The sequence below is a fragment of the Panthera leo genome, chromosome B2 (assembly GCF_018350215.1).
Source record: "Panthera leo isolate Ple1 chromosome B2, P.leo_Ple1_pat1.1, whole genome shotgun sequence".
NCBI lineage: Eukaryota > Metazoa > Chordata > Mammalia > Carnivora > Felidae > Panthera > Panthera leo.
Genome location: NC_056683.1, coordinates 20886382 through 20913547, shown reverse-complemented (window position 1 = coordinate 20913547; position 27166 = coordinate 20886382). Strand labels below are relative to the sequence as shown.

The 27166-nt window shown below is 42.2% G+C and overlaps 2 protein-coding genes and 1 non-coding gene across 7 annotated transcripts in view; all 3 read left to right on the top strand.

Annotated features, from left to right (window-relative positions):
* Positions 1-15927, top strand: part of LOC122219589 (desmoplakin) — a 47414-nt gene extending 31487 nt beyond the window's left edge. Inside the window, exons 13-24 of one of the 2 annotated variants that reach the window (XM_042937959.1) lie at positions 120-246; positions 1030-1231; positions 1499-1725; positions 2601-2767; positions 3230-3368; positions 3902-4095; positions 5166-5328; positions 6013-6096; positions 6653-6760; positions 7568-7666; positions 8706-9203; positions 11992-15927. In XM_042937959.1, the coding sequence (XP_042793893.1) occupies positions 120-246; positions 1030-1231; positions 1499-1725; positions 2601-2767; positions 3230-3368; positions 3902-4095; positions 5166-5328; positions 6013-6096; positions 6653-6760; positions 7568-7666; positions 8706-9203; positions 11992-15240 (5257 nt within the window). In that variant the 3' untranslated portion in view covers positions 15241-15927. Of the gene's footprint in view, positions 1-119; positions 247-1029; positions 1232-1498; positions 1726-2600; positions 2768-3229; positions 3369-3901; positions 4096-5165; positions 5329-6012; positions 6097-6652; positions 6761-7567; positions 7667-8705; positions 11001-11991 lie in introns of both variants that reach the window. The other variant, XM_042937958.1, reaches the window with a different exon arrangement.
* Positions 6147-6253, top strand: LOC122220812. Its single transcript, XR_006202992.1, has one exon. It is a non-coding gene; the product is annotated as a U6 spliceosomal RNA (small nuclear RNA).
* Positions 15928-20383: 4456 nt separating the features above from the next.
* SNRNP48 (small nuclear ribonucleoprotein U11/U12 subunit 48) overlaps positions 20384-27166 on the top strand; it is a 30911-nt gene continuing 24128 nt past the window's right edge. For 3 of the 4 annotated variants that reach the window (XR_006202455.1, XM_042937956.1, XM_042937955.1), the window contains exons 1-4: positions 20384-20568; positions 23886-23999; positions 24252-24312; positions 25401-25475. Coding sequence is in view for 3 of the 4 variants with exons in the window: in XM_042937956.1 (XP_042793890.1) it covers positions 20413-20568; positions 23886-23999; positions 24252-24312; positions 25401-25475 (406 nt within the window). In the remaining variant the exon portion in view is untranslated. The remainder of the gene's footprint in view (positions 20569-23885; positions 24000-24251; positions 24313-25400; positions 25476-27166) is intronic. The other variant, XM_042937957.1, reaches the window with a different exon arrangement.

Below are 27166 nucleotides of genomic sequence, written 5' to 3'. Positions count from 1 at the left end.
ACTATTACTCTGTTGGTTCTTGTTTTAGTTTTAACACAGTATGTGAGCATAGCAGGTTTCCTGTTTGGGTGGAAGTTTGAAAGCCGGGTTCCAGTGTATTTTCCCCTTGTGCCTTCCAGGATCGAACAATACTACGAAGCCATCTTGGCTCTGTGGAACCAGCTGTACATCAACATGAAGAGCCTCGTGTCCTGGCACTACTGCATGATCGACATCGAGAAAATCAGGGCCATGACTATTGCCAAGGTACATCCTGAGGACCACGCAGGCTGCCTGGAGGAGGCGCCAAGCTGCCCCCTGTGGTGCTCACTTCTGCCAGGCAGACCTTTTAGCAGGGCAGCTAATCTGTTCGTATCTCATCTGAAGAGTCAGCTCAGCCTGCCTGCAAGGTTCATCCCAAGTAGGATGGGAGGGATTTGCACACGGCTGGCTCTGGTACAAAAAGAAGTACTGACTGAAGTTACCTGACAAGCCAGAAGTACCCATGCAAAAGACACGTGGTCCTGTACTATCCTGGATCCTATTGTCCTTTGATGCAGTGGAAAGCTAGGTCATAAACTATTAACTGGATACCACAGAAGTGAATGGTGGGACAGAATTCATGGCATAACACTCAAAGCAGTCCTTCCTCTACATCAGTGGTTTTCAAGTTGTGGTCTGAAGAATCCAGGCTTAAGGGGTTCCACGAGGGATAACAGGGCCAGGAGAGAGGTACAGAATGAGTAAGTCTGGGATCCCCTTTGTCCCCCTTTTCTCTTTGCGGTCAGAGCAGCTTTGCTGTGATCTGCTTTAGATTTGCGACTTCTGAGTAATATTTCCTTTGAAGAATAAAATTCTGTAGGAAAAATAAATTGACAGCCCACTGCTGTGGTTCTGAGGAGCAATCTCGTAATTCTCCAGGACCTTTTATATCTTAACGGGTCTTTAACAAGGATTACCTTAAGCCCCCTCTAGCATAGGGCGTTTCTGGGCACTCCCCTTGGTCACCCTGTGGGGGTAATCAAACACTCCTGCCTGGTTTACTTCCAGCTGAAAACCATGCGGCAGGAAGATTACATGAAGACAATATCTGACCTTGAGCTGCACTACCAAGAGTTCATCAGAAACAGCCAGGGCTCGGAGATGTTTGGAGATGATGACAAGCGGAAAATGCAGTCCCAGTTCACAGATGCCCAGAAGCACTACCAGACCCTGGTCATACAGCTCCCCGGCTACCCCCAGCACCAGACAGGTTTGGAGCGTCTATTCTCTTTGTTATCAACCACACACACAGCTTTAACAGAAAGTAGTTTGCACGAAACCGCACACACAGCTTTAACAGAAAATGGTTTCAGAATCAACTTTGAAAAATAACATATCAGAAGTCACTCATACACTAAATTTTCAGACTCAAATCAAAGAAGGAGCTGCAGTTTAGGCAGTACAGATGCTTTTTGAGGACAAGTACCCTTCTAGCTAGGAATTCTCTGACTTTTGTGGTCCTAACATATTTTTACAGTAACCACAACTGAAATCACTCATCATGGTTCCTGCCAAGATGTCAACCATAATAAAGTGATTGAAACCAACAGAGAACATGACAAGCAGGAAACATGGATGCTGATGGAGCTCCAGAAGATTCGCAGGCAGATGGAGCACTGTGAGGGCAGAATGAGCCTTAAGAACATCCTGCTAGCAGACCAAGGGTCTACGCACCACATCACAGTGAAAATAAATGAGCTGAAGGTAGGCATCCGGTGATATTTTGTTCGATTCCGGGTATATTATTTATCTGCAAGCTAATTAGAAAACCCTCCTGGTTTAAATACTTATAGGCAAGGAGCACTGATTTTCAAGAAAACAGGCTTCTAGCAGGATTTCCTTTTTTCTTTCCCTTACTTCCAAATTTGTAGAAGGTTACCAGGCTGGGGATTAAAGCACCTTCATGTTGGTTTGTGGATTGTTGAATCAGACCCCAGTGTTTTTCCTTTGTGTCCACATAGTACTTTGTTCATTTTTAAAGTTTTCATAAACATTAATTTGGTTGCTGCCTGAAACCACCTATGATATGGGCTAAACAAGTAGATTTTTTTTTTCAGTTTAGTTGTTTATTTTGAGAGAGACAGAGCGTGAGTGAGTGGGGGAGAAGTGGAGAGAGAGAATCCCAAGCATCCTGTCAGTGCAAAGCCCGATGTGGGGCTCGAACTCACAAATTGTGAGATTATGACCAAGAGTTGGATGCTTAGCTGACTAAGTCACCCAGGTGCCCTGAATTATTTTTGTTTATAGACAGGAAACTGACATGAAGAGATTTGTTTGGTCGGGGGAGGTAAAACCTCAAAGCTACAGAGAGAGCTGGGACTACGGCCCAAGTATAGTCAACTCCCAGCCCTGTGATCTTTCCTGCTCCGCCATGCCTGCGCACTGCATTGGGATATCTAAGATAATATATTCTGAGTAAGAGGGCCATGTTTACACAGTGCTGATAAGGCCTCCTCAAAGAAGGAAATGGAATGTCAACTCTATCTCTTGAGTCTTTTCCATTTAGTGGACTTCTTCAGGACAGAAATGATCATAAGAATCACACAGTTCAATCAAGAGCTTTTCTTCTTTTTTGACAGAGTGTGCAGAATGATTCCCAGGCAATCGCTGAAGTTCTCAACCAGCTTAAAGATATGCTCGCTAACTTCAGAGGTTCAGAAAAATACTGCTATTTACAGAATGAAGTATTTGGACTGTTTCAGAAACTGGAAAATATCAATGGTGTTACAGATGGCTACTTAAATAGGTAAACGCCCCTAACATTTATCACAGATGTTTTGCTTTTCTCAAGCTTTGTCAGACTTCATTTGCTCTGTATGCCTGACTTACTAAAGTCTTGCCTTACAGTTTTTTCTGTTCATTGCAGACTTTTGAGATAGTAATTTTGAGATAGTACTTTTGTAGATACTGTGCTTTTGAGATAGTAATTTTGAGATGTTAATTCCACTGTTGTGAAACCTAACGTGTTTTACAGCTGAGATATATGCTGTAAGAGTCAGGACTTAGAATTCTTCTTCAATTAATGCAGAATGGCTGTCTGAAAGATGATATAGAGGGGAAAGATGATATAGGAGTTTATGGCTCCTGCAGCTTAGAAATAGGCAAAATAAATTTTTATCGGCTTCTTTAATTAATAGTGGCAAGAGCCGAATGTTCAAAGGCTAATTACGTCACTGGCAATATTATTTGCCTCCTTTGCTCTTTACAGCTTATGCACAGTAAGAGCTCTACTCCAAGCTATCCTGCAGACAGAAGACATGTTAAAGGTTTACGAAGCCAGACTCACTGAAGAGGAAACCGTGTGCCTGGATCTGGATAAAGTGGAAGCTTACCGCTGCGGACTGAAGGTAACTGAAAGTTCTATTCAGTTTATAACCACTGTTATAAACAGTATTATGGGAAATCATGCAGGACTACTCAGTACCCAAATCCAAGGCTTCACTAAGTTTTCATGAGTTTGAGGATTACTGGATTTCACCAGCCACACATGGTTGATATCTGTCGTTATCTCTAGCACACTGCTTTCTAGAGTGTACTATTAGGAACTATGTGCGGATATAATTTGTGGTGAGATTTGTTTGAGGAATGCAGAGTTAAACATAATTGAACTGGTTTCTTCACTATAGGATTTTTCTTCTTTAATATATTCATATGTACTATAATTATTCAGGAATGGAATAGAGTATGGTATTTAGCATTTCTCAAACAAACATACACACTGAATCCTTTATTAAGGGGGTAGCTTAATAAGTAAGGAGCTATTTATTGACATAAATAATGGGAAATGTAATCAGCAAATATATTTTTCTGGCTTGATTATCACTTAAAGATACAAATATTCCAAGAGATTAATTTGTACTCTTTCTTTCTCTCATGACAGAAAATCAAAAATGACTTGAACTTGAAGAAGTCATTGTTGGCCACCATGAAGACAGAGCTCCAGAAAGCCCAGCAGATCCACTCCCAGACCTCACAACAATATCCACTTTATGACCTGGATCTGGGCAAGTTCAGTGACAAAGTCACACAGCTGACAGACCGCTGGCAAAAAATAGACAAACAGATAGACTACAGGTGTGCCAACTTCCTTCCCTACTTTCTTCCCATTTGGTTGTTCCAAGATAGCGTCACTTGAATTTGTCACTCTAAAAGCAGTGGTTTGGTTTGCTGTGTAAGTTAGGCGTAAGAGGCGCTCTGTTCATGGACTGTCTGGAGTCAGCTTTGTCGCAAATGAGGGAAGCAGGTACCCAAGCTTGAACCAACCCGTACCAGGTACTCTCCAGGCTCTTAGGGAAATAGTGGAAGCCATTGATCAGGCCCTTTTGGGCCCTATAAACTCTTGCTAGGATTGTTGGAAGGAGTAGATGTTTTGAGTGAGTGTTCTTTTGAAATTTAAGAAAATTAAATCTTCTACAAAAGAAATGCCTTCTTCCAAATGAGGGTTTAAAAAGTCTCTTCACTTTTGCAAGTAGTTCATTTTACTAATAGTGCTTTTACCTTTATTGATAACTAATTCCTATGTCATACAATTTGCCCATTGAAAGTGTATAATCCAATGGATTTTATTATGTTTAAAATTATGTAACCATCACCGCAATCTATGTCTAGAACATTTTCTTTATGCTAAAAAAAGAGCCCCGTACCCATTATCACTAATTTCCCATTACCTCCCAATCCTCCAGCCCTAAACAACCACCAATCTTTCCTCTGTCTCTGTAGATTTGTCTATTCCAGACATTTTGCATGAAGGGATCATATATCATGTGCTCCTTTGTGACTGTTTTTTCCACTCAGCATAATGTTTTCAGGGTTCATCCTTGGTGTAGCTTGTTTTAGTACTTCATTCCTTTTTATGACTGAATAATATTCTATCATATAGCTATACTTACTACATTTTATTTAATTTATTTTATTTTATTTTATTTTATTTTATTTTATTTTTTTACTTTCATTCATTCATGATTTTTGGCTATCATGAAAAATGTCACTATGAAAATTCATGTATAACTTTTTGTAGGGAGGCATGTTTTCAATTCTCTTGAGCATACAGCAGGTGGAATGACTGGGTCATATGATAACTCTGTTAAATACTCTCAGGACCGGTAGCACTGCTTTTCTGATTTTATCATATCCATCTTCTGCAGATTATGGGACCTGGAGAAACAAATCAAGCAACTGAGGAATTACCGTGATAACTATCAGGCCTTCTGCAAGTGGCTCTATGATGCCAAACGCCGTCAGGATTCCTTAGAATCCATGAAGTTTGGTGATTCCAACACAGTCCTGCGATTTTTGAATGAGCAGAAGGTACAAGCCAGTTTGTCACTTCCTTAGATAACATTGAGGGTGCACTGTATTTTCCTCTAGTTTTCATACCAGTGTCTAGGTTTGAAATGATATATTTTTTTAAAGACTGTTTTAAATGTTTATTTACTGAGAGAGAGTGAGAACGTGAGCAGGGAAGAGGCAGAGACAGAGAGGGAGAGAGAATCCCAAGCAGGCTTCATGCTGTCAGTGCAGAGACTGACATGAACCGTGAGATCATGACCTGAGCTGAAATCAACAATCGGATGTTTATCCGACTGAGTCACCCAATACCCTGAAGTGGTGTTTGATATTACTAGTCCATTTGGTGAATGCTTGCATAAGGCCCAGTGGAAAAACAGTTGAGATATTGAAAGGAAATCATCGTGGAAATCAATTGTAAAAGAAATAATGTAACATTGTAGTAAAGTATCTTTATAAATTGAGGTGATAGGATCAGAAAAGTGTACAGATTTGAAAGATTCCTCTTAGAGAGTAAGAAGTCGAAGATCTTGCTTACTCTCCTGAAGGAAAAACATGCTCATCTTCTAAGGCTGACCTGTGAGAATACGAGTTCACTGCACGTAGTCATAATCTGTGGAAAACCAGTTGTTCAGCAGTGAAATAGCATTTATTTAAAAACATTTATATACTTCAACGCTTATAAATATTTTACTTTTTGTCTAGAACTTGCACAATGAAATCTGTGGCAAGCGAGACAAATCAGAGGAAGTACAGAAAATCGCCGAACTTTGTGCAAATTCGATTAAGGTATGTTCGTTTCTCAAAGAATGTTGTCATCTCATCAAGAATAATGGTAAGTGCTTGCTTTGGCAGCACACCTACTAAAACTGGAGTGATACAGAGAATATTAGCATGGCTCTTGTGTAAAAATGACATGCAAATTTGTGAAGTGTTCCATATTTTAAAAGTATATATTATTAACTGCATTATTTTCTGATTTACTCGAAAGAGTAAAAACTGCTTGAGGATAGCAATTGTGGCTTTTATATGTTCTCTCCTGAACATACCGTGAAAAGTTTGTTATCCATTTACTTGAGTTCATTTCACATTGGCAATATCAGTGAAGTGCCTGGTCTTCATTCTTTAGACTGGTAATATGGGTAAACATCTTCCTATAGCATATAAAGATGCACTCCTTGGTTTAATAATGTCATGTTAGTGACTTGGACACTATCAATGCATGGTAGCCTTTGAGGTTGGTCATGAGAAACACAGCTTGATGATTCAGAACCATGAAATTGTAGCTGTCAGTGACTCTGTGAAGTTCATTGAGTATATTTGTCTTAAACCTTTTATTCTGTAGGATTATGAACTCCAGCTGGCATCATACACCTCAGGATTGGAAACCCTACTGAACATACCCATCAAGAGAACCCTGGTTCAGTCTCCCTCTGGGGTGATTCTGCAAGAGGTATGTACATCGTTACGTATTTCTTAGAGCCAGCCCCTCCTGCACCTTCACTGTCCCTGCCTTCTTCCTGTCTTCCCTGCAGACCCTGAATTCACCCCTTGTTATAGGGTCTCCGCTCCCAAAGGGTTTAATAGCAGGTTATGCTCCTTTAGTAGGAGTCATCAATACTGGAGTGATTTTAGGAGGCGGTTAGTGGAAGTCTGGATCTGTTGTTTATATAGTAGGATCTTGGTAGAAACTGCGCTTAAATTCTGGGTTTAGTGAGGGAAGCTTTTAACAAGTAGAAGATGTCTAGTCGATTTTTAAAAGACAACTTCTTCCCAAAGATGACAGAGAACATCACCCATCAGATGGTTTAGGGGAAACACTCTAGAGGGATAAGGATAGGATACAATGTTGTTAGCCTTTTGTGGTGCTTCCAGATTTTGGAATTAGCACACATGAAGGAAGGGAGTTCACTCTTTATTTGTGTTAATTTTTAAGTGTTTATTTGTTTTTGAGAGAGAGTATGTGAGCAGGGGAGGGGCAGAGAGGGAGAGGGAGAGAGAATCCTAAGCAGGTTCCACACTGTCAGTGCAGAGACCAATGCAGGGCTCAAACTCCCAAACCATGAGATCGTGACCTGAGCTGAAATCAAGAATCAGACACTTAACCAACTGAGCCACCCAGGCACCCCAGGAATTCACTCTTAAATTATAATTTCACTATTTCATTGATTTAGGAAACAAAATTGGTCAGCTTGCATGGGACATTTTTTTAATGCAATAATTGTTTTTTTCTTTTTTTCTTTCACCCCTTTTTTGCAAGGCCGCAGATATGCATGCTCGATACATAGAACTACTTACAAGGTCTGGAGACTATTATAGGTTCTTAAGTGAGATGCTGAAGAGTTTGGAAGACCTGAAGGTAATTTACTTAATTTATTTCCTTGGAGCATTGGAAAAGAAAATGGAATAGAGCCTTATTATTACTGCCTCATTAGAACATGGATCTGGACATACTCCCTGGTATATACTCACTGTTGTAGAATTTGTTCAAAAGTCAGGGGTTAGTTCTGTGCTTCAGGACACTGCTCTGAATGGAGTTAGGTGATATTTACAAAATTCTAGCTGCTTTACCTTACCAAAAAAACCCCACTAATTTCATTTACTGTTTGGTCAAGGATTTTGCTTTTTTTGTTGGTGTGTGTTTTCTCTCTCTTTTTTTTTTATGTTTATTTATATTTGGGAGAGAGACACAGAGCATGAGTGGGGGAGGGGCAGAGAGAGAGACAGACAGACAGACAGACAGATAGAATCTGGAACAGGCTTCAGGCTCCCAGCTGTCAGCACAGAGCCCAATGCTAACTATGAGATCATGACCTGAGCCGAAGTCGGACGCTTAACCAACTGGGCCACCCAGGTGCCCCATGTGTTTTTTAAATTAAGGAAGAGAACATCCTGGACTGGCTGGATTTGGATTTTTTTACCAACATACAGATTTGCTTTATCAAATTTTGATGTTTTTATGAACATTGAAAACATCTGATTGTTTAATTTACTCATCATTTCCAATACATGCATTGAGTTTGTATGGAAATTTAATACCTTGAAATAAAGGAAACGTAACTTATGAAATCTTAAGCTTTTGATCTTGGAAGAAATCACCTCATTTACACATGAGGCAGGGGAACCTCAAAGATGCTGTATTATTTGCTAAGATCATTCAGGCAGTTGATGGAAGAATTACGACGAGAATACAGATTTCGTGGGGTTTTGTCCAGTAGCTTTTGCTCTGTGTCACTCTTTCTATGTGTGCTTATGTGTGTGGTGTGCGTGTGCACATGTGCAGGTGTGGGAAGAGACGCGAGAACACACAATGGTCTGGGAGGGGGGAAAAGACTGTTTCTTTTTTTAGGACGTGAGAGGTTTTCCTTTCATCCTAATTTCTGATTTCACTTCCGCAGCTGAAAAACACCAAGATTGAAGTTTTGGAAGAGGAGCTCAGACTGGCCCGAGATGCCAACTCTGAAAACTGCAATAAGAACAAATTCCTGGACCAGAACCTGCAGAAGTACCAGGCAGAATGTTCCCAGTTCAAAGCCAAGCTTGTGAGCCTGGAGGAGCTGAAGAGGCAGGCAGAGCTGGACGGCAAGTCGGCCAAGCAAAACCTGGACAAGTGCTACGGCCAAATAAAAGAACTCAACGAGAAGATCACCAGGCTGACCTACGAGATCGAGGACGAGAAGCGAAGACGGAAGGCCGTGGAAGACAGGTTTGACCAACAGAAGAATGACTATGACCAGCTGCAGAAGGCAAGGCAGTGTGAAAAGGAGAGCCTTGGCTGGCAGAAAATGGAGTCTGAGAAAGCCATCAAAGAGAAGGAGTACGAGATAGAAAGGTTGAGGGTTCTGCTGCAGGAGGAGGGCGCCCGGAAGAGAGAATATGAAAGTGAGCTGGCAAAGGTAAGAAACCACTATAATGAGGAGATGAGTAATTTAAGGAACAAGTATGAAACAGAGATTAACATCACGAAGACCACCATCAAGGAGATATCCATGCAAAAAGAGGACGATTCCAAAAATCTCCGAAACCAGCTTGATAGGCTCTCGAGGGAAAATCGAGATCTGAAGGACGAGATCGTCAGGCTCAACGACAGCATTCTGCAGACCACCGAGCAGCGAAGGCGGGCCGAAGAAGATGCCCTGCAGCAAAAAGCCTGTGGCTCCGAGATGATGCAGAAGAAGCAGCATCTGGAGATGGAGCTTAAGCAGGTCATCCAGCAGCGCTCTGAGGACAATGCTCGGCACAAACAGTCCCTGGAAGAGGCTGCAAAGACCATTCAGGACAAAAACAAGGAGATTGAGAGACTCAAAGCTGAGTTTCAGGAGGAGGCCAAGCGCCGCTGGGAATATGAAAATGAACTGGCTAAGGTAAGGAACAATTACGACGAGGAAATCATCAGCTTAAAAAACCAGTTCGAGACTGAGATCAACATCACCAAGACCACCATCCACCAGCTCACCATGCAGAAGGAAGAGGACACCAGTGGCTACCGAGCCCAGATCGACAGCCTCACCAGAGAAAACCGCAGCCTATCCGAGGAAGTAAAGCGACTGAAGAACACGTTAGCCCAGACCACCGAGAACCTCAGGAGGGTTGAAGAAGACGTCCAACAGCAAAAGGCCACGGGCTCGGAGGTGTCGCAGAGGAAACAGCAGCTGGAGATTGAGCTGAGGCAGGTCACTCAGATGCGGACGGAAGAGAGCCTGAGATACAAGCAGTCGCTCGATGATGCCGCCAAGACCATCCAGGATAAAAACAAGGAGATCGAGAGGTTAAAACAACTGATAGAAACGGAAACCAATGAACGGAAACGCCTGGAAGAAGAGAACGCTAAATTACAGAGGGCCCAGTATGATCTGCAGAAAGCAAATAATAGTGCGACGGAGACGATAAGCAAGCTGAAAGTTCAGGAGCAAGAGCTCACGCGCCTGAGGATCGACTACGAGCGGGTGTCCCAGGAGAGGGCTGTGAAGGACCAGGACATCACGAGATTCCAGAGTTCTCTGAAGGACCTGCAGCTGCAGAAGCAGAAGGTGGAGGAGGAGCTGAATCGGCTGAGGAGGACCGCCTCGGAAGACTCCTTGAAGAGGAAGAAGCTGGAGGAGGAGCTGGAAGGCATGAGGAGGTCTCTGAAGGAGCAGGCGATAAAAATCACCAGCCTGACCCAGCAGCTGGAGCAAGCATCCATCGTTAAGAAACGGAGCGAGGACGACCTCCGGCAGCAGAGGGACGTGTTGGACGGCCACCTGAGGGACAAGCAGAGGACCCAGGAAGAGCTGAGAAGGCTCTCCGTGGAGGTCGAGGCCCTGAGACGCCAGTTGCTGCAGGAACAAGAGAATGTCAAACAGGCTCACCTGAGGAACGAGCATTTCCAGAAGGCGATAGAGGATAAAAGCAGGAGCTTAAATGAAAGCAAGATAGAAATCGAGAGGCTGCAGTCTCTCACGGAGAACCTGACCAAGGAGCACTTGATGTTGGAGGAGGAGCTTCGGAACCTGAGGCTGGAATACGACGACCTCAGGAGGAGCCGGAGCGAGGCGGATAGCGATAGAAATGCAACCATCGCTGAACTCAGGAGCCAGCTGCAGATCAGCAACAACCGGACCCTGGAACTGCAGGGGCTGATTAATGATTTACAGAGAGAGAGGGAAAATTTGAGACAGGAAATTGAGAAATTCCAAAAGCAGGCTTTAGAGGTATTCACAAATATTTGATCACAGCTTCCCTGTCCTTCAAATAATTCCCTCCATTTTCATCTCATCTCAGCTGTGCTCCTGCTAACTGGGATGGCCGCTTGCAGAAAGTCTAATTTTTCTCCTTATTGCTGTACTACTAGCTGTCATAACCCAGGCCACTGCTTGAAAGCAGTTTGCCCTCTTTGCCCTTCTGTCCTGTTCCCGCATCAATACCAATCTGTGTGTCACCTCTGTTTGGCCGTGCTTTTCAAACTTTAGCACACCATCAGGTTTAACACCTGAGAGCTTGTCCTCTGACTATTCCAGTCTGTTTTCTACAAGATAGCTCTTACTTAGCGAGCTATGACCTGCATTTTTTTCGTTAAAATTTTCCTAAATAAAAGCCATGGTAAAGGTATTGTCTATGCAATTTTGAAATCACTTTTTCTTGCTTGCTTACATGGCTTTTCTGCATGCATGATCTGTTCTCTTTTGATCACGACCCTCATGTGTTTGTTTTTGCTAGGCTTTTCTTTTAACCCCTAGTTTAAAAATACCTTCTTTAAGTTCTAATACGTTTGACTTCTATAGACAATATTTGTGTGGGGCTGGGTGTAGGGTGTGTATATGCCCATAGATTTATTTTGTTTTATTAAACATGTTAGTATAGCTGTAAGAGGGGAGATGTAGGTATAGCAGGTGTGATAACCTGGGACAAAATTCCCCATATTTTTTCAAACCATTATTTCTGTTAAGAGTAAGACTGGTATATAACTTCTCCTAGTTCCTTCTAAAAAAAAAAGTAAGTATGATGCCATTTATCAAAGTGGCAACATACCTCTACAGAATTTTTTTTTCATAATTTATAAGATAACAAAATAGCAGTATATCCAGGGAAAATAGAGGAAGTTCAAACTAAGTTTTATTTTTTAAGTGTAGGAAAAGAGGAATTATAACCCTATGATACGATCAAAACGTTATTTCTTCCCATTTCTTTCTTTTTAAATTCTAGGCATCTAATCGGATTCAGGAATCAAAGAACCAGTGCACTCAGGTGGTGCAGGAAAGAGAGAGCCTTCTAGTGAAAATCAAAGTTCTGGAACAAGACAAGAGCAGGCTGCAGAGGCTGGAGGATGAGCTCACTCGCGCGAAAGCAACGCTGGATGCGGAAAGCAGGGTGAAACAACGCCTCGAGTGTGAGAAACAGCAAATCCAGAATGACCTCAATCAGTGGAAAACCCAGTACTCCCGCAAGGAAGAGACGATTAGGAAGATCGAGTCGGAAAGAGAGAAGAGTGAGAGAGAGAAGAACAGCCTTAGGAGTGAGATCGAAAGACTCCAGGCAGAGATCAAGAGGATTGAGGAGCGGTACAGGCGCAAGTTGGAGGACTCCACCAGGGAGACGCAGTCACAGCTGGAAACAGAGCGCTCCCGACTTCAGAGGGAAATCGACAAACTCAAGCAGCGCCCCTATGGGTCCCATCGGGAGACCCAGACAGAATACGAGTGGACGGTTGACTCCTCAAAGCTGGTGTTCGATGGACTGAGGAAGAAAGTAACGGCCATGCAGCTCTATGAGTGCCAGCTAATTGACAAAACAACCTTGGACAAACTGCTGAAGGGGAAAAAGTCCGTGGAAGAAGTTGCTTCTGAAATCCAGCCTTTCCTTCGGGGTGCAGGGGCTATCGCTGGAGCATCTGCTTCCCCTAAGGAAAAGTACTCTCTGGTAGAGGCCAAAAGAAAGAAATTAATCACCCCGGAATCCACAGTCATGCTCCTGGAAGCCCAGGCAGCTACAGGCGGTATAATTGATCCCCATAGGAATGAGAAGCTGACCGTTGACAACGCGATCGCTCGGGACCTCATTGACTTTGATGACCGTCAACAGATATACACAGCAGAGAAAGCTATCACTGGTTTCGATGATCCGTTTTCAGGCAAGACCGTATCTGTTTCAGAAGCCATCAAGAAAAATCTGATTGATAGAGAAACCGGAATGCGCCTGCTGGAAGCCCAGATTGCTTCAGGGGGTGTGGTGGACCCCGTGAATAGCGTCTTTTTGCCGAAAGACGTAGCCTTGGCCCGTGGGCTGATTGACAGGGATTTGTATCGGTCCCTGAATGATCCCCGAGATAGTCAGAAGAACTTTGTGGATCCAGTCACCAAAAAGAAGGTCAGTTACATGCAGCTGAGAGAACGGTGCAGAATCGAACCACACACTGGTCTGCTCCTGTTGTCAGTGCAGAAGAGAAGTATGTCCTTCCAAGGAATCAGACAACAGGTGACCGTCTCTGAGCTGGTGGATTCTGGTATATTGAGACCATCCACTGTAAATGAACTGGAATCAGGTCAGATTTCTTATGATGAGGTTGGCGAAAGAATTAAAGACTTCCTTCAGGGTTCAAGTTGCATAGCGGGCATATACAATGAGACCACGAAACAGAAGCTTGGCATTTATGAGGCCATGAAAATTGGCTTGGTCCGACCTGGTACTGCCCTGGAGTTGCTGGAAGCCCAAGCAGCTACTGGCTTTATAGTGGATCCTGTTAGCAACTTGAGGCTACCGGTGGAAGAAGCCTACAAAAGAGGCCTGGTGGGTATTGAGTTCAAAGAGAAGCTCCTGTCTGCAGAACGAGCTGTCACCGGGTATAATGATCCTGAAACGGGAAACATCATCTCTTTGTTCCAAGCCATGAACAAGGAACTCATTGAAAAGGGCCATGGCATTCGTTTATTGGAAGCACAGATTGCAACCGGGGGGATCATCGACCCGAAGGAGAGCCATCGCCTGCCAGTTGACATGGCGTACAAGAGGGGCTACTTTAATGAGGAGCTCAGTGAGATTCTCTCTGATCCAAGTGACGATACAAAAGGATTCTTTGACCCCAACACAGAAGAAAATCTTACCTATCTTCAGCTAAAAGAAAGATGCATCAAGGATGAAGAAACAGGGCTCTGTCTTCTGCCCCTGAAAGAAAAGAAGAAAGAGGTGCAGACATCACAAAAGAATACCCTCAGGAAGCGCAGAGTGGTCATCGTTGACCCAGAGACCAACAAGGAGATGTCTGTTCAGGAGGCCTACAAGAAGGGCCTTATAGATTATGAAACCTTCAGAGAACTGTGTGAGCAGGAGTGCGAGTGGGAAGAAATAACCATCACTGGATCTGACGGCTCCACCAGGGTGGTCCTGGTAGACAGGAAGACAGGCAGTCAGTATGATATTCAAGAGGCTATTGACAAGGGCCTCATTGATAGGAAGTTCTTTGATCAGTACCGATCTGGCAGCCTCAGCCTCACTCAGTTTGCTGATATGATCTCCTTGAAAAATGGCGTGGGCAACAGCAGCGGCATAGGTGGTGGCATCAGTGACGATGTTTTCAGCAACAGCCGACATGAGTCAGTAAGTAAGATTTCTACCATATCCAGTGTCAGGAACATAACCATCAGGAGCAGCTCTCTGTCTGACCCCCTGGAAGAATCAAGCCCCATTGCAGCCATCTTTGACACAGAAAACCTAGAGAAGATCTCCATTACAGAGGGAATAGAGCGGGGCATTGTCGATAGCATCACTGGTCAGAGGCTTCTGGAAGCTCAGGCTTGCACGGGTGGCATCATCCACCCAACCAGTGGTCAGAAGCTCTCACTTCAGGATGCAGTCTCCCAGGGCCTGATTGACCAAGATATGGCCACCAGGCTGAAGCCCGCTCAGAAAGCCTTCATTGGCTTTGAAGGTGTGAAGGGAAAGAAGAAGATGTCAGCAGCAGAGGCGGTAAAAGAAAAATGGCTCCCCTATGAGGCAGGTCAGCGCTTTCTAGAGTTCCAATACCTCACTGGAGGCCTTGTTGACCCAGAAGTGCATGGGAGGATAAGCACGGAAGAAGCCATCAGGAAAGGATTCATCGACGGCCGAGCAGCTCAGAGGCTGCAAGACACCAGCAGCTATGCCAAAATCCTGACCTGCCCCAAAACCAAATTAAAAATATCCTATAAGGATGCCATGAATCGCTCCATGGTGGAAGATATCACTGGCCTACGCCTTCTGGAGGCCGCCTCTGTTTCTTCCAAGGGCTTGCCTAGCCCTTACAACATGTCTTCTGCCCCAGGCTCCCGCTCGGGCTCCCGCTCTGGCTCCCGCTCCGGCTCCCGCTCCGGCTCTCGCTCTGGTTCCCGAAGTGGGTCCCGGAGAGGAAGCTTTGATGCAACAGGGAATTCTTCCTACTCTTACTCCTACTCCTTTAGCAGTAGCTCTATTGGGCACTAGTAATCAGTTAGTTGCTACTTCCTTGGCTTTACTTATGTGAATTTTCACTTTACTAAATACTAACAAAAGAAAACCTAGTGCTTGCAGTATAGTGATAGAGTTTCAATGATTAAGAAGATATAACCTTGGTTGAAATCAAATACTGTTCTGGCTTTTTATCTTCTCAGCTCATCTAACATATCTAATACACTGGATGTAGTGTGTCTGAAATGGTAATCAGTTGTAAGGATAGCACAAATTGAATCTAGAGTTCGTTCCTTCTGTGTTTAGTTTTTTTTGATTGGTTCTTGTACTTCTTTTGGCCTATAATACAGATTTCTGTTCTTGGAGATGAAATTAAGTTGATCATTGATATTCTAGACTTCAGTCTGTTTTTCATCTAAATATTTCCATTTTCTGTATTAGGAGAAAATTACCCATCCCATTCTCCCCAGAATACTCCGCCCCAAACCCAAACATTTTGGAATGAGTCTCCTTTAGTTTTAGATCGTGGATCGTGTAACCTATATACTCTTCAATGCACCTGTTTGGTTCGGCATTAATTTGACTATATGTGCGTGATAGCAGCAATCTTTGCTTTTCTTTGGTCAAAGTTTTCTGTTTATTTTGCTTGTCATTTACTATGTACTTTAAAAAGGTGTCTTTATGAAGTTTGCAATTCTGGCAATAAACTTTTAGACTTTTGAAGTTTCTGTGTTTTGATTTTATATGTTTATACATACGAGGCATTTATCAGCATCTTTCTGTTAATATGTCTAAAACCTTCTGTTTACTAAGTGCCTATTAAGGATGACCATTAAAAAAAAAAAAACTATCTTAGTTCTGAATTCTTGTTAGAAGTTGGTCTTTTGTAGTTTTTTTCAACATTCTCAAGTGCCTGTTATGTACCAGGCAGAGCTCTTGGAAAGAAGCCCATGTAAAGAGGCCAGGCCACATGTCAATACCCAGTTCTTGTTTATCCTGGACAGTGAATTCTAAGTAGCATGGGCAAAAGTCACCATAATACCATTAGAAAAAAAATGAAGTGCCTAAGATTCTATTTTGGGTATTCTCAAAATATATGGTGTTTCATTTTGTCCCCTCAGACGTATGAGTTGTCCTTGAATCTATAAAAATGAGTCCTGAAGGGTTTTTGGCTCTCTGTTGAAGGACAATGAGATAAAACCTATTCTTTGTATCAAAGAGAAACTTTTGAAATTCAAACACTTGTTATTAAATCAATATGACCTTACTGAATACCTGTTATGTCTAGTATTAGGCTAGATACTATGAGGATTCAATACATTGATATTCAGTACATACGACTTCCAAGACATTTGCAGTCTGGATGGGGACAGAAGACACCTATAAAGCAATCAGTGGAAGAACTTTCATATATCAGCAATATGTATTAATATAATCAAGTACAGTACAGATTAGAAAATAGGAAAACAAATGAAATGTTAATTGTGAAGAGCAAAAAAGATCATATTTAAGATAATACTTAAATTATTGGGGTTTTTGATACTTCGGATGAAAACAGCATTCCTTCCTTCCTTGTCTCACCTCCTTCTCCTTGCTCCCCTCCCAATCTGGAAGACTTGAAATTAATTTTTTTTTAATTTAAAAAAAAATATTTATTTATTATTGAGAGACCGAGAGAGACAGAACATGAGTAGGGGAGGGGCAGAGAGAGGGGGAGACACAGAATCCAAAGCAGGCTCCAGGCTGTGAGCTGTGAGCACAGAGTCCAATGCAGGGCTTGAACTCACAAACCGCAAGATCATGACCTGAGCTGAAGTTGGGTGCTTAACCGACTGAGCCACCCAGGCACTCTGAAATTAATTTCATTCACTAATAATTGACTTCTGTGTGCTACACATTGTGCCCAAAGCCATGGATCCCCTGCTATTAACACATTGTAATATAAAAGGAAGAGAAAAATAAGTGGTAAATGCTGTGTTGGGTGAAATGAAGAAGGATCTTCATGCTAGAGCTAGGAGACTGTATCAGTCAGCTTGGGCTGCCGTAACAGAATGCCATAGACTATGTGACTTAAATTAATTTTCTCAGTTCTAGAGGCTAGAAGTCCAAGATCAAGGTGTCCTTAGATTGGTTTCTGGTGGGAGCTCTCTTTCTGAATGGTAGGCAGTAAGTAGTGGGGCGGGGGAAGCCCTGGTGTGTCTTCCTTGTCTTAGAAAGACTTGAGTTTTATCACATTAGAGTCTCTTCTTTATGACTTCATTTAACCTTCATTACCTTCTTACAGTCCATAACTCCCAATAAGTCACATTGGAGGTTAGGGCTCCAGGATATGAATGGGGGGTGATGGTGGTGGTGAGGACAACACACAATTCAGCCTATCATAGAGGCCTAATCCAGAACGGGACAGGAGATCTCTCTAGAAAAAATGGTGATTAAACAGATGAATAAGTATCCATGTAAAGCAGTTCTTATGGTTGAAAGAGTATACCTCTAAGCTGTTGCTGAAAGTTGTTATTAAGCTCTGAGACGAGATAGGCTGTGTCCTAGAGACAGGATTTGCTTGGCCTTGGATAAGTTTTGATTTGGCTCATTTATAGTGAGCCTCCACAGAAAAGGGGCGTATATATACAACTTTTCAATGACAGTCATTATTTCACATTCAAAAATAGTTTCACATTTTCTAGGCTAGTTGAGCTAAACATATAAATGCTGATAAAGGTAGGTATGCTGTGGACAAAGTATGAATAAACTGGAATTCATCCCTTCATATCTGCTTGTAGCTCTTGGCCTATTTCCGTATTTTTGGGTACTGCTTATTTATACTCAAAACTTTTTTTGTTGTTGTTGAGAGAATTGTACTATCTGAAATAGCTATTCTGTCCACAGTTTCTCCATCTGATAGAAGTAAGTGCAAAGGGAAGCAAAGATTTGACATTAAGCTTGAAAATAGTATAAAATAATATAAGAGGGATTAGGTTCTGGGAGTTAAAACCATTTGGGGAAATTAAAAGGGTTGATTCCAGGTCTTGGATAGGAAATGTACAAAGTAAGCTTGGGTTAATCAAAGCAAGGAAAAGGAATCAAACCAACCTTTCACTGGTCAAGGTTGGGACAATTTGAGAATCAGTTAAGAATTGTGATGGTAACAGAGTATGTAATAATGAATTAAGTAACCTCAAATCAATAATGATTTTAAAATTCCCTTGATTCCGGGCGCCTGGGTGGCTCAGTTGGTTGGGCTCAGGTCATGATCTCATGGTTGAAGCCCTGTATTGGTTTCCATGCTGACAGCTCAGAGCCTGGAGTCTGCTTGGGATTCTGTGTCCCCTTCTCTCTCTGCCCCTCCCTTGCTCGTGCTCTCTCTCAAAAATAAAAAAAAATTAAAAAATTTTAAAAATCCCTTGATTTCATAGTGAACAAAAAGAAAGTATGGTAAGAATGCCGGCTAACAAATACAGAAGCCATGATAATACTAGAGAATCATCATTTATAACTCCTAACATAATGACAGATTCACTGAAGTATTGTATCAGTTTGTTGGGGAAGAAGAATCATATGGCTTCAAAGTATCATCCCACAGAGGAAAATGTCTTACAGCAGAGTGATACAGCTCTCTACCTTTAGCAAGTGATCAAATTTAGCATTACTAATAGAAGGAGAATTTAAGATGGGTGTCCTCTATGAGATGTAATAAAGAGGCATACACATCTCCTTGCAAAAATTATTCAAAAAAATCTAATCATGGGGGAAAAACCTGATAAATCCAGAAAGAGGAACATTCTATGAGATAACTGGCTGAGGCTCCTGACAAAATTCAATGACTTAATTTAAAAAGGAGGGTGTGGGGTGTGCCTGTGTGGCTCAGTCAGTTAAGCATCTGACTTTGGCTCAGGTCACGACCTCGTGGTTTGTGATTTCAAGCCCCACCTCAGGCTCTGTGCTGACAGCTTAGAGCCTGGAGCCTGCTTCGGATTCTCCCCCTCTCCCCTCCTCTCACTCTCTCAAAAATAAATATATGTTAAAAAATTTTTAAAAAGGAGGGTGGGGAGACATTCCAGGTTAAAAGAGACAAGAGCCGATTACAGTTCATGGGTTGAAAAAGCTAATCAAATGGTTGTGAAAGGAATTTTGGAGACAATTGGGGAAATGTGAATATAAACTGAACATTAGATGGTTTTACGAAATTATTATTTATCTGAGGTTTAATCATGTATGGTGGTTATGGAGGACAATATCCTTATTCTTAGGAGATGCATACAGACCTATCTGGGGGTTGAAACAGCTGCACCTGACCCTTAAATAATTCTGCAAAATAAGTATGTGAGGTTGTGTGTGTGTGGAGAGAGCGAGAGAAAGCAAACGTGGGCAAATGTTAACCAGCTGGAGGACGGCTTTGCAAATTCTCCTTGTACTACTCTTTAAACTTTCTGTAGTTATAAACTATTAAAAAAAAAAAAAGTTCAGTTTTTTATTGAACATGTTGAAAGAGGTTTAGTCAAAAAGACCCAAAGCTCATGCATGGCATCATCAGACTCCTCTGATTCTTTTATTTGCTCCCACTTTCTTCTTCTTAGAGGGGTAGCAGTGGTGGACGGGGCAGCACTTTTGCTGGTGCAGCGCCAGCCGCTGGGGCAGGTACACCAGCCCCTACGTTGAGATGAGGTTCCTGATGGTGACACTGGCCAGAAAGATTCAACATTTAATGAGGGCATCGATCCTATCCTCCGTGACTGCCATCTCATCGTCGTGCAGGATGAGGGCTGAGTAGACGCAGGCGAGTTCCGAGACAGAGGCCAAGCTTCGGGCAAGTGTCCAGTGGGAGCTGCCAGGAGCCTGTACTAGTCGCCGGATTAAGTGAAGGCCTCATCCCAACATGGCCTGGCTTCGTCGGAAGGACGGAGAATCTTAGAGGCAACTGAGCAAAGGGCGACATAAACTTTTTTGTTTGTTTGTTTTACAATTGTGGGGGCAGGCTGGAATGCAGTTCAGAGAAGCCCCGTCGCAAACGCATCCGGGAGCAATTACACAAGTTGCAACACCGGGAAGAGACCGGGGAACACCTCTCTAAATGACAGCTCTGCTCCTTCCGGGGCCTTTTCCTATAGGCGGTTCCAGTCACGTGGCGGCATGGCCCCGCCCACACCTCCCAGAGGCCCGCGCGCGGGGCCGGCTGTTCTGCCGCTTCTTTCTGGCGGGCCGGGTGCGGCCATGGAGGGCGAGCCGCCTCCTGTGGAGGAGCGGCGGCGGCTGCAGCTGGAGCTTAGCGAGTTCGTGGAGAGCTGCTGCCGGACGCTGGAGGAGGTGACGGCGTCCCTGGGCTGGAGCCTGGATCGGCTGGACCCCGGGGAGGAGGGGGCGGCAGAGGTGAGGGCGGCTTGCGCGCAGGGTCCTTTTGGGGGCTCTCCGCCTGCGGTCTTTTCTGGCGGGGGAGGACTCCGCGTGGGAGCCCCCGCCCGTCTGCAGCGCCGTGGTGGGCGCCCGGGACCCGGCCTGGTGCGCCTCGTCGCCGGCGGGCCTCGGGTGGGGCGCGCGGGAGCCGCCGGAACGACGCGCACCCGCCACCTGTGCGGCGCTCCTAGCGCGGAGCTTGGGTTTGAGGAGGTGAAAATGCGGTGGGTGGGGAGGGGTGGCAGGTCTGGGGTTTACCTAGAAAATAGGGGAGTCGGAGTGCTGCTAGCAGACGTGTTGGCCGTTTGCTTTGTCATCTGTCACATGGATGCCGCAGTTGCACCAGATTCGGCGTCGGGAGAGAGCTTGGGAGTTCAGCTGTCTCTGCCTTAAAGTTGTACGCTTCCGCCTGGGACAGCACCGATTCTAGGATTATTAGAGGATGTCACTAAGAGATGGTGACTAGCAACTCTTTTGAACGTTAAAATTGTTTTTAAAAATGTAGGCACGTGTACGAGAGTGAACAGTCCTGATTTTTGGTTATTTTTCATGGGATGGGAGGAACGGAAGCGCTTCACTCGGATAATTCATGATCTCTAATACTCTTTCTGGGTTTATCGAGCTCTAATAATTTCTCCCAGGTTTAAATTACATGACTGACTCTCCAAAGGCAGTTAGAGTATATTTAGTTTACACACAAACAATTCACGTTTCTTAAAGTCCTGGTGGAAATTTTTAAAAGATTTTTTTTTTTAAGTTTATATAATTGAGAGAGACAGAGACAGCGCGAGTGGGGGAGGGGCAGAGAGGGAGAAAGAAAATCCCAAGCAAGCTCCCCTCTGCCCGTGCAGAGCCCTAAGTGGGGTTAGAACTCACTGAACTGTGAGATCATGACCTGAGCGGAAACCAGTTGGATGCTTAACTGTCTGAGCCACCCAGGTGCCCCTAAAAAGATCTTTGTTGTTTGTTTAGAGGGGTGTTTGAAGCTGTGAATTCCATTGCGTGGATCCTACCATGCCTTTCCTTACCACTGAAATTTCTAATAACACTTAAATAGCACTTTGCTTATGCTATTTATTATATAGGTTAGTTACCTCGTTTAATGCTTCTAATTACCCTATTAGCCACATGTTATAGATGAGAAAACAAAGCCAGAGAGGTGGTAATTTGTTGCCTAGGACACACTGCTAGTAAAGGGCGATTGGGATTTTGAACCCAGGCATTTCTGGCTCCCGAGAGTCTGTGTGTTTAATTGCCATGCTGCCTCTCTAAAACTTCTTTGTAAAATTCCAAAATTATGACAATTAGCTGTGAGTGTACATCTAAATTTTACCGAGCCAAGGTCTGCTATTCAAGACAGTGACTGGTTTAAAAATCCTGGTACGTGATAGTCATCATTCCTGGAATAGGTGCAGTCCAGATAGTTAATGAAGCCTCACTTTTCTGCAGGAGTGTTTTAATGCTGAAGTACAGTGAACAGTAGTCACAGGTCCTGTCGCAGAGCTTACTGTCTGGGTGTGGTGACGGGGAGTGCAGAGAAATCAGCCTACATTATCATGTGACTCAGTCTATGACTAGCTGTAGTACAGGTTATTGGAGGCTGTCGTAGGACTGTGGAGGTTTCCTGGATAAGGTGAATTCTCAGCTGATAAAAGTATGCTAAATTAGCTGGGTGAAGCACAGGGGAAGCATCAACAGCAGGGGAAAAGGATGTGACCAGATCAGGAAACGTAAGGTGGTTAAGGATAGGTAAGCATAGGCTATAGAGAAAGAGGGGGATGATGGTGGGAAGGGCCCAGATCTTAAAGGTCCTTGTGTCAGCCATAGTAAAGAATCTGGATTTTTTTTTTTTTTATGAGCTATGGAGGTATTTTAAGTCATACTATATCATCATATTTGCCATTTAATAAAATAATAATTGCTTACATTTATTGACCTTGCTATGTTCCAGGCTCTGTTTGAATTGTTTTATGTGTATAAACTCGTGTATAACTTATTTAATCTTCACAATAAATCTGTGACAGAAGTCCTGTTTTACCCATTTTTTAGATGAGGAAACTTAGGCAAAGAAAGGTTAAGTACCTGAACCAAGTTCATGTAATCAGTAAGTAGCAGACCTGGAATTCAAAGTAGCTGCATTGTGGAGAGTGGAAGGGACAACAGATCTGGAAGCAGAGCAGTTAGGCAATGGCTGTTGTAATCCAGAAGAGAGATGATGATGTCCTGAAGTGGGGAAGTGGCAGAGAGGATGGATTATGTGGTAGGATTTCAGAGTTATTTAGTGAAAAGGACTAGGTGATTGATTAGATGTGAGTGATGAGGGAGAAGAGACGGTTTTCTACTTGAGGAAGTGGGACCTTTCACTGAAACTGGGAAACCCAAGAGGAATAGGTTTGGGGGTCAGGAGACCATGAATGTAATGAATTTATTTTTGTTATAGTGGATTGTTAGTGTTTTTAGTATAAGGTACTCAGGAGAGAATCCAGGTCTAAAGATTTAGATTTTGGGAGTCCTTAGTATATAGTAGAAATTGAAGCCATGAGATCTTCTAGTAAGTGTATATCAAACGGCACAAAGTCACTGGTTTGACTTATATAAAACATCAGCATTTATAGGGGTACAGGTAGAACAAGGGAGGCATCTTTTTTTTTTTTTTTTTAATATTTTAATGTTTATATATTTTTGAGAGAGAGACGGAGGGAGGGAGGGAGACATAGAATCTGAAGCAGGCTCCAGGCTCTGAGCTGTCAGCACAGAGCCCAATGCGGGGCTCAAACCCAAGAACTGAGATCCTGACCTGAGCCGAAGTCGGATGTTTAACCGACTGGAGCCACCCAGGTGCCCCAAGGAAGACGTCTTTAGAGGAGACCAAGTAGAAGGAACCAGAGAGGTAGGACATGAAGACTGTATGAGGATGACAGAAATGAACAGTTGGATTGTAACCTTCTAAGAGTTCACATATTTTAAAGAGTCTGACATGTGCTTTGGCTATAGTAGTAAGATGATTGTTAGTAACCTCCTGACTGGTAGTTTGTCTGTAAACAAATCTTTCAAAGCGTTGGTCTTTGAAGGAGTGGAGAGGGGGCTATAAAGGAGAGAGAGATTGAAGGAGGGAGGTTTTTGTTTTTGTTTTTGTTTTTAATGGGCACATACATCACACAGGGGGTTGGGAAAGAGGCCTCCAGAAGAGATGAATGGATAGTACCACTTAATCGAGTAGTAAACTTTTAATGGTATAATCATTTATTTAAATATTTTGTACCCCTTTTTTTGCTTCTGTTTCTTTTTTATAGGATGACGTTGTGATATGCCCCTATGATTCCAATCATCACATGCCTAAATCATCTTTAGCAAAGCACATGGTATCTTGTAGATTGAGGAAACTGGGCTATACCAAAGAAGAAGAGGTACCCTATATTTATTATGTATATATGTCATGTAATTCCTACATTAATAAATTTACAGTATTCGGAAGATATAGTGTGAGGTTTTCTGTCAAAATAATAGTCAGTTGTGGGGTGGAATGGTACTTGCCTAATTTCGCAAACTTTATTAAGAAATATTTAAATGATATAATCTTTTGTTCATGTCAAATCTTAAAATAGTCAATTATCTGTTACTCAAGAATACTAACTTTTTTTTTTGTTTTTACCATTTAGGATAAAATGTATAATTCTGATTTTTTCTATGAGAATGTGAAGATACCTTCAATTACTTTGAGTAAGTATTAATTTCATTATAATTTAAATTTTTTTTTTTTTTAACGTTTATTTATTTTTGAGACAGAGAGAGACACAGCATGAACGGGGCAGGGGCAGAGAGAGAGCATGAACGGGGGAGGGGCAGAGAGAGAGGGAGACACAGAATCAGAAGCAGGCTCCAGGCTCTGAGCCATCAGCCCAGAGCCTGACGCGGGGCTCAAACTCGCAGACAGCGAGATCGTGACCTGAGCTGAAGTCGGACGCTTAACCAACTGAGCCACCCAGGTGCCCCAAATTTAATTATAATTTAAAAATATCTTACTATAGGCATTGATATTTCATTTTTGAATTATCAAAAGAATCGACTTTTTAGTAGGCTTGTGATTAAGAAGGACATTTTGTACCTTGAGAGAATGTAGGATTAATTAATGTACAGTGAAAGTAGTTTGCTTAATCTGAAATTTAGAGATGAGGCTTTTATTAATAGGTCATGGAAAGCTTTGTACAGTAAGACAGATACTTTCTTTCTTGGTTATAACAAAAATCTGGCCACACAACACAGTTTGCAGACTGAGTATGGAAGTGTGTTCCAGGTGTTAACAGCATAGATAGAGGTTAAAATTTCAGGCTGTAGAATCAGAATGCCCTGATTCAACTCCTGGTTTTGTCACTAATAGATTTGTGACTTTCAGAAAGGTAATTTAACATTTTTGTTGCCTAAATTTCTTCATAAAATGGGGGATGATGATAATAGCACCTTTGTGAGGATTAAATGATATATATGTAAAATGCTTAGAAGAGTGCTTGACGCTTAGCTAGAGTCAAGAAATGGTAGCTATTATTGGTTGCTAAAATTTGCAACACCTACTGCAGTATGCCTGATGGTAATGTTTTCTGAAGCGCTTGAAGTCTTGTTACTTACTGGATTCTGGCTAGATCTGAAAGAATTCTGCGTTCAGATTACGTGGGGAGTGATGTGGGTGTTTTGTTCTTAAGATTCTGGAAGATTTGTCAATGTGCCCAAAGAGCTTGGATTAGAAACCAATTAGTTAATTTAGTTGTGGACACTGATGATTCATTCTGTGTTTATGGGTGCTTTTTTGACAGATAAGGACTCACAATTCCAGATAATTAAACAAGCTAGAACTGCAGTTGGAAAAGAGGGTGACTGTTATAATCAAAGTAAGTAGCATCTTAGTTTGAGCTAATTAATGATTCAAACTATTTTTTAAGGACATGTTACTAATTTTTAAGAAAAATCTTGTGCAAACAGTTACATGGGAAAAATTAAGTTTTACATTTAACATTAGGCCAATGTGTTTGGTGTCAGCTTCATTTGTTAGATATTTTCTGCTCAAATATATAGCAGAATCTCACTGGGTTGCTGTCTTAGCTAGGGTTTCATGCCTTGGAATCACCTAATAGGTGAGATTATCTTGTAGATCATTTTTATTCTAGTTATTTGGTAACTAAATCCCATTGAGATTGTCTAACCCTGAGATTTCTTTCCTTTCTTGAGAATTAGCCCATTGTTAAATGTAAGGATATTGAAACACAATGTAAAAGGAAAGGCTTAGGCTGAAAGAGAATTTGAGAATAAAGCCCAAACACAAGGTTTTCCATACAGGTTCAGAAAGTTTGTGGACCCCTTCATGCCCAGTCCCTTCTTCCAGGGACTTAATTTAGCAGAGACTAAGTTAGAATTTTTAAGTATGAGCTTTTAGGAAATGAAAAGAAAACGAAATCCATCCAAAACATAGAAGTAAATGAGTAGATAGAGTTAATAGATTTCTGAACCTAGATATAACATGTAGCCAAAGCATTACTGGCTCCTTCTTATAAGGGTTTCTGAGTTGTCTTTGAACCTTCTAAAGATAGATTTCTCTGGGCATCTTACCTTTTTTTTCCCTCCCCTCATTTTTCTTTCTAGCTCAATTATATTCATTAGCCCGTAGTTAGGATTTGTTTCTCCCTTGCTGAAGTTCAGTGTTTACCCTTTGTTCTAAGCCAATATCTGGACTTGATTTTTTCTTAAGCTGCACTGTGGCTTCAGGAGGAGGAACTCTCTTACCGGTGGTGTATATTACATTGGTTCCATGCAACAGCCAGAAGCACATTTCTTGTATTTCCTGTTTTAAAGCTCCCATTTTTATGTACTTTTTGCCAAATTCTAGGGTTTTTTTTCTTTGAGGGAGACATTTGACTCTTACTTGAAGAGATTACTGAGCTCTGATCAGTCAAGCCTTTTTTTGGCCCTTATTATTGATTCTGTCTCTTACCCCCAGTTTAGTTAACAAACCAATAAAAATGTAGAGGATTTTGCTATTGTCTTTTTGGAGGGGTTAATAGTTAAAGGCCTTTTTGACTAACTAGTCAGATAGATTTGCTGAATTTATTTTAGAGTTGAAAGAGAACTGGAAAATCATCTAATCTGGCATCTGATTTACAGATAAGGAAACAAACCCTATCTGAGAGTAATGATAAGGTTCTGGTGTGTTTGTTCTGAAGGCTCTCAATATTTTATTTTTTTTTAAAGAGATTCTTTTTTAAAGCTGTTTTATGTATTTTGTTTCTCTTTCATAACTAACTTGAGATAATCTGGACAAATATTTTCCCCTCCATATCAGGTGAAGAAATTAGAGACACACAGAAATGGGTTAACACTCCTTCGTTAGATAATAGCAAGTCTTGGTAATAGCAAAGCTGGATTGAGGGCCAAGTTCTGAATTTTGGTACACACTCTGAACTGAGTTACTCTGTTTTCTGTTAGAAAATTTCATTTAGTGAAATTTATGGACTAAGATTCTAGCTGTTGCTCAAATATATTCATTATTTATTGTGTCTATTATAAGTAAGTACAAGGTAATCACAGA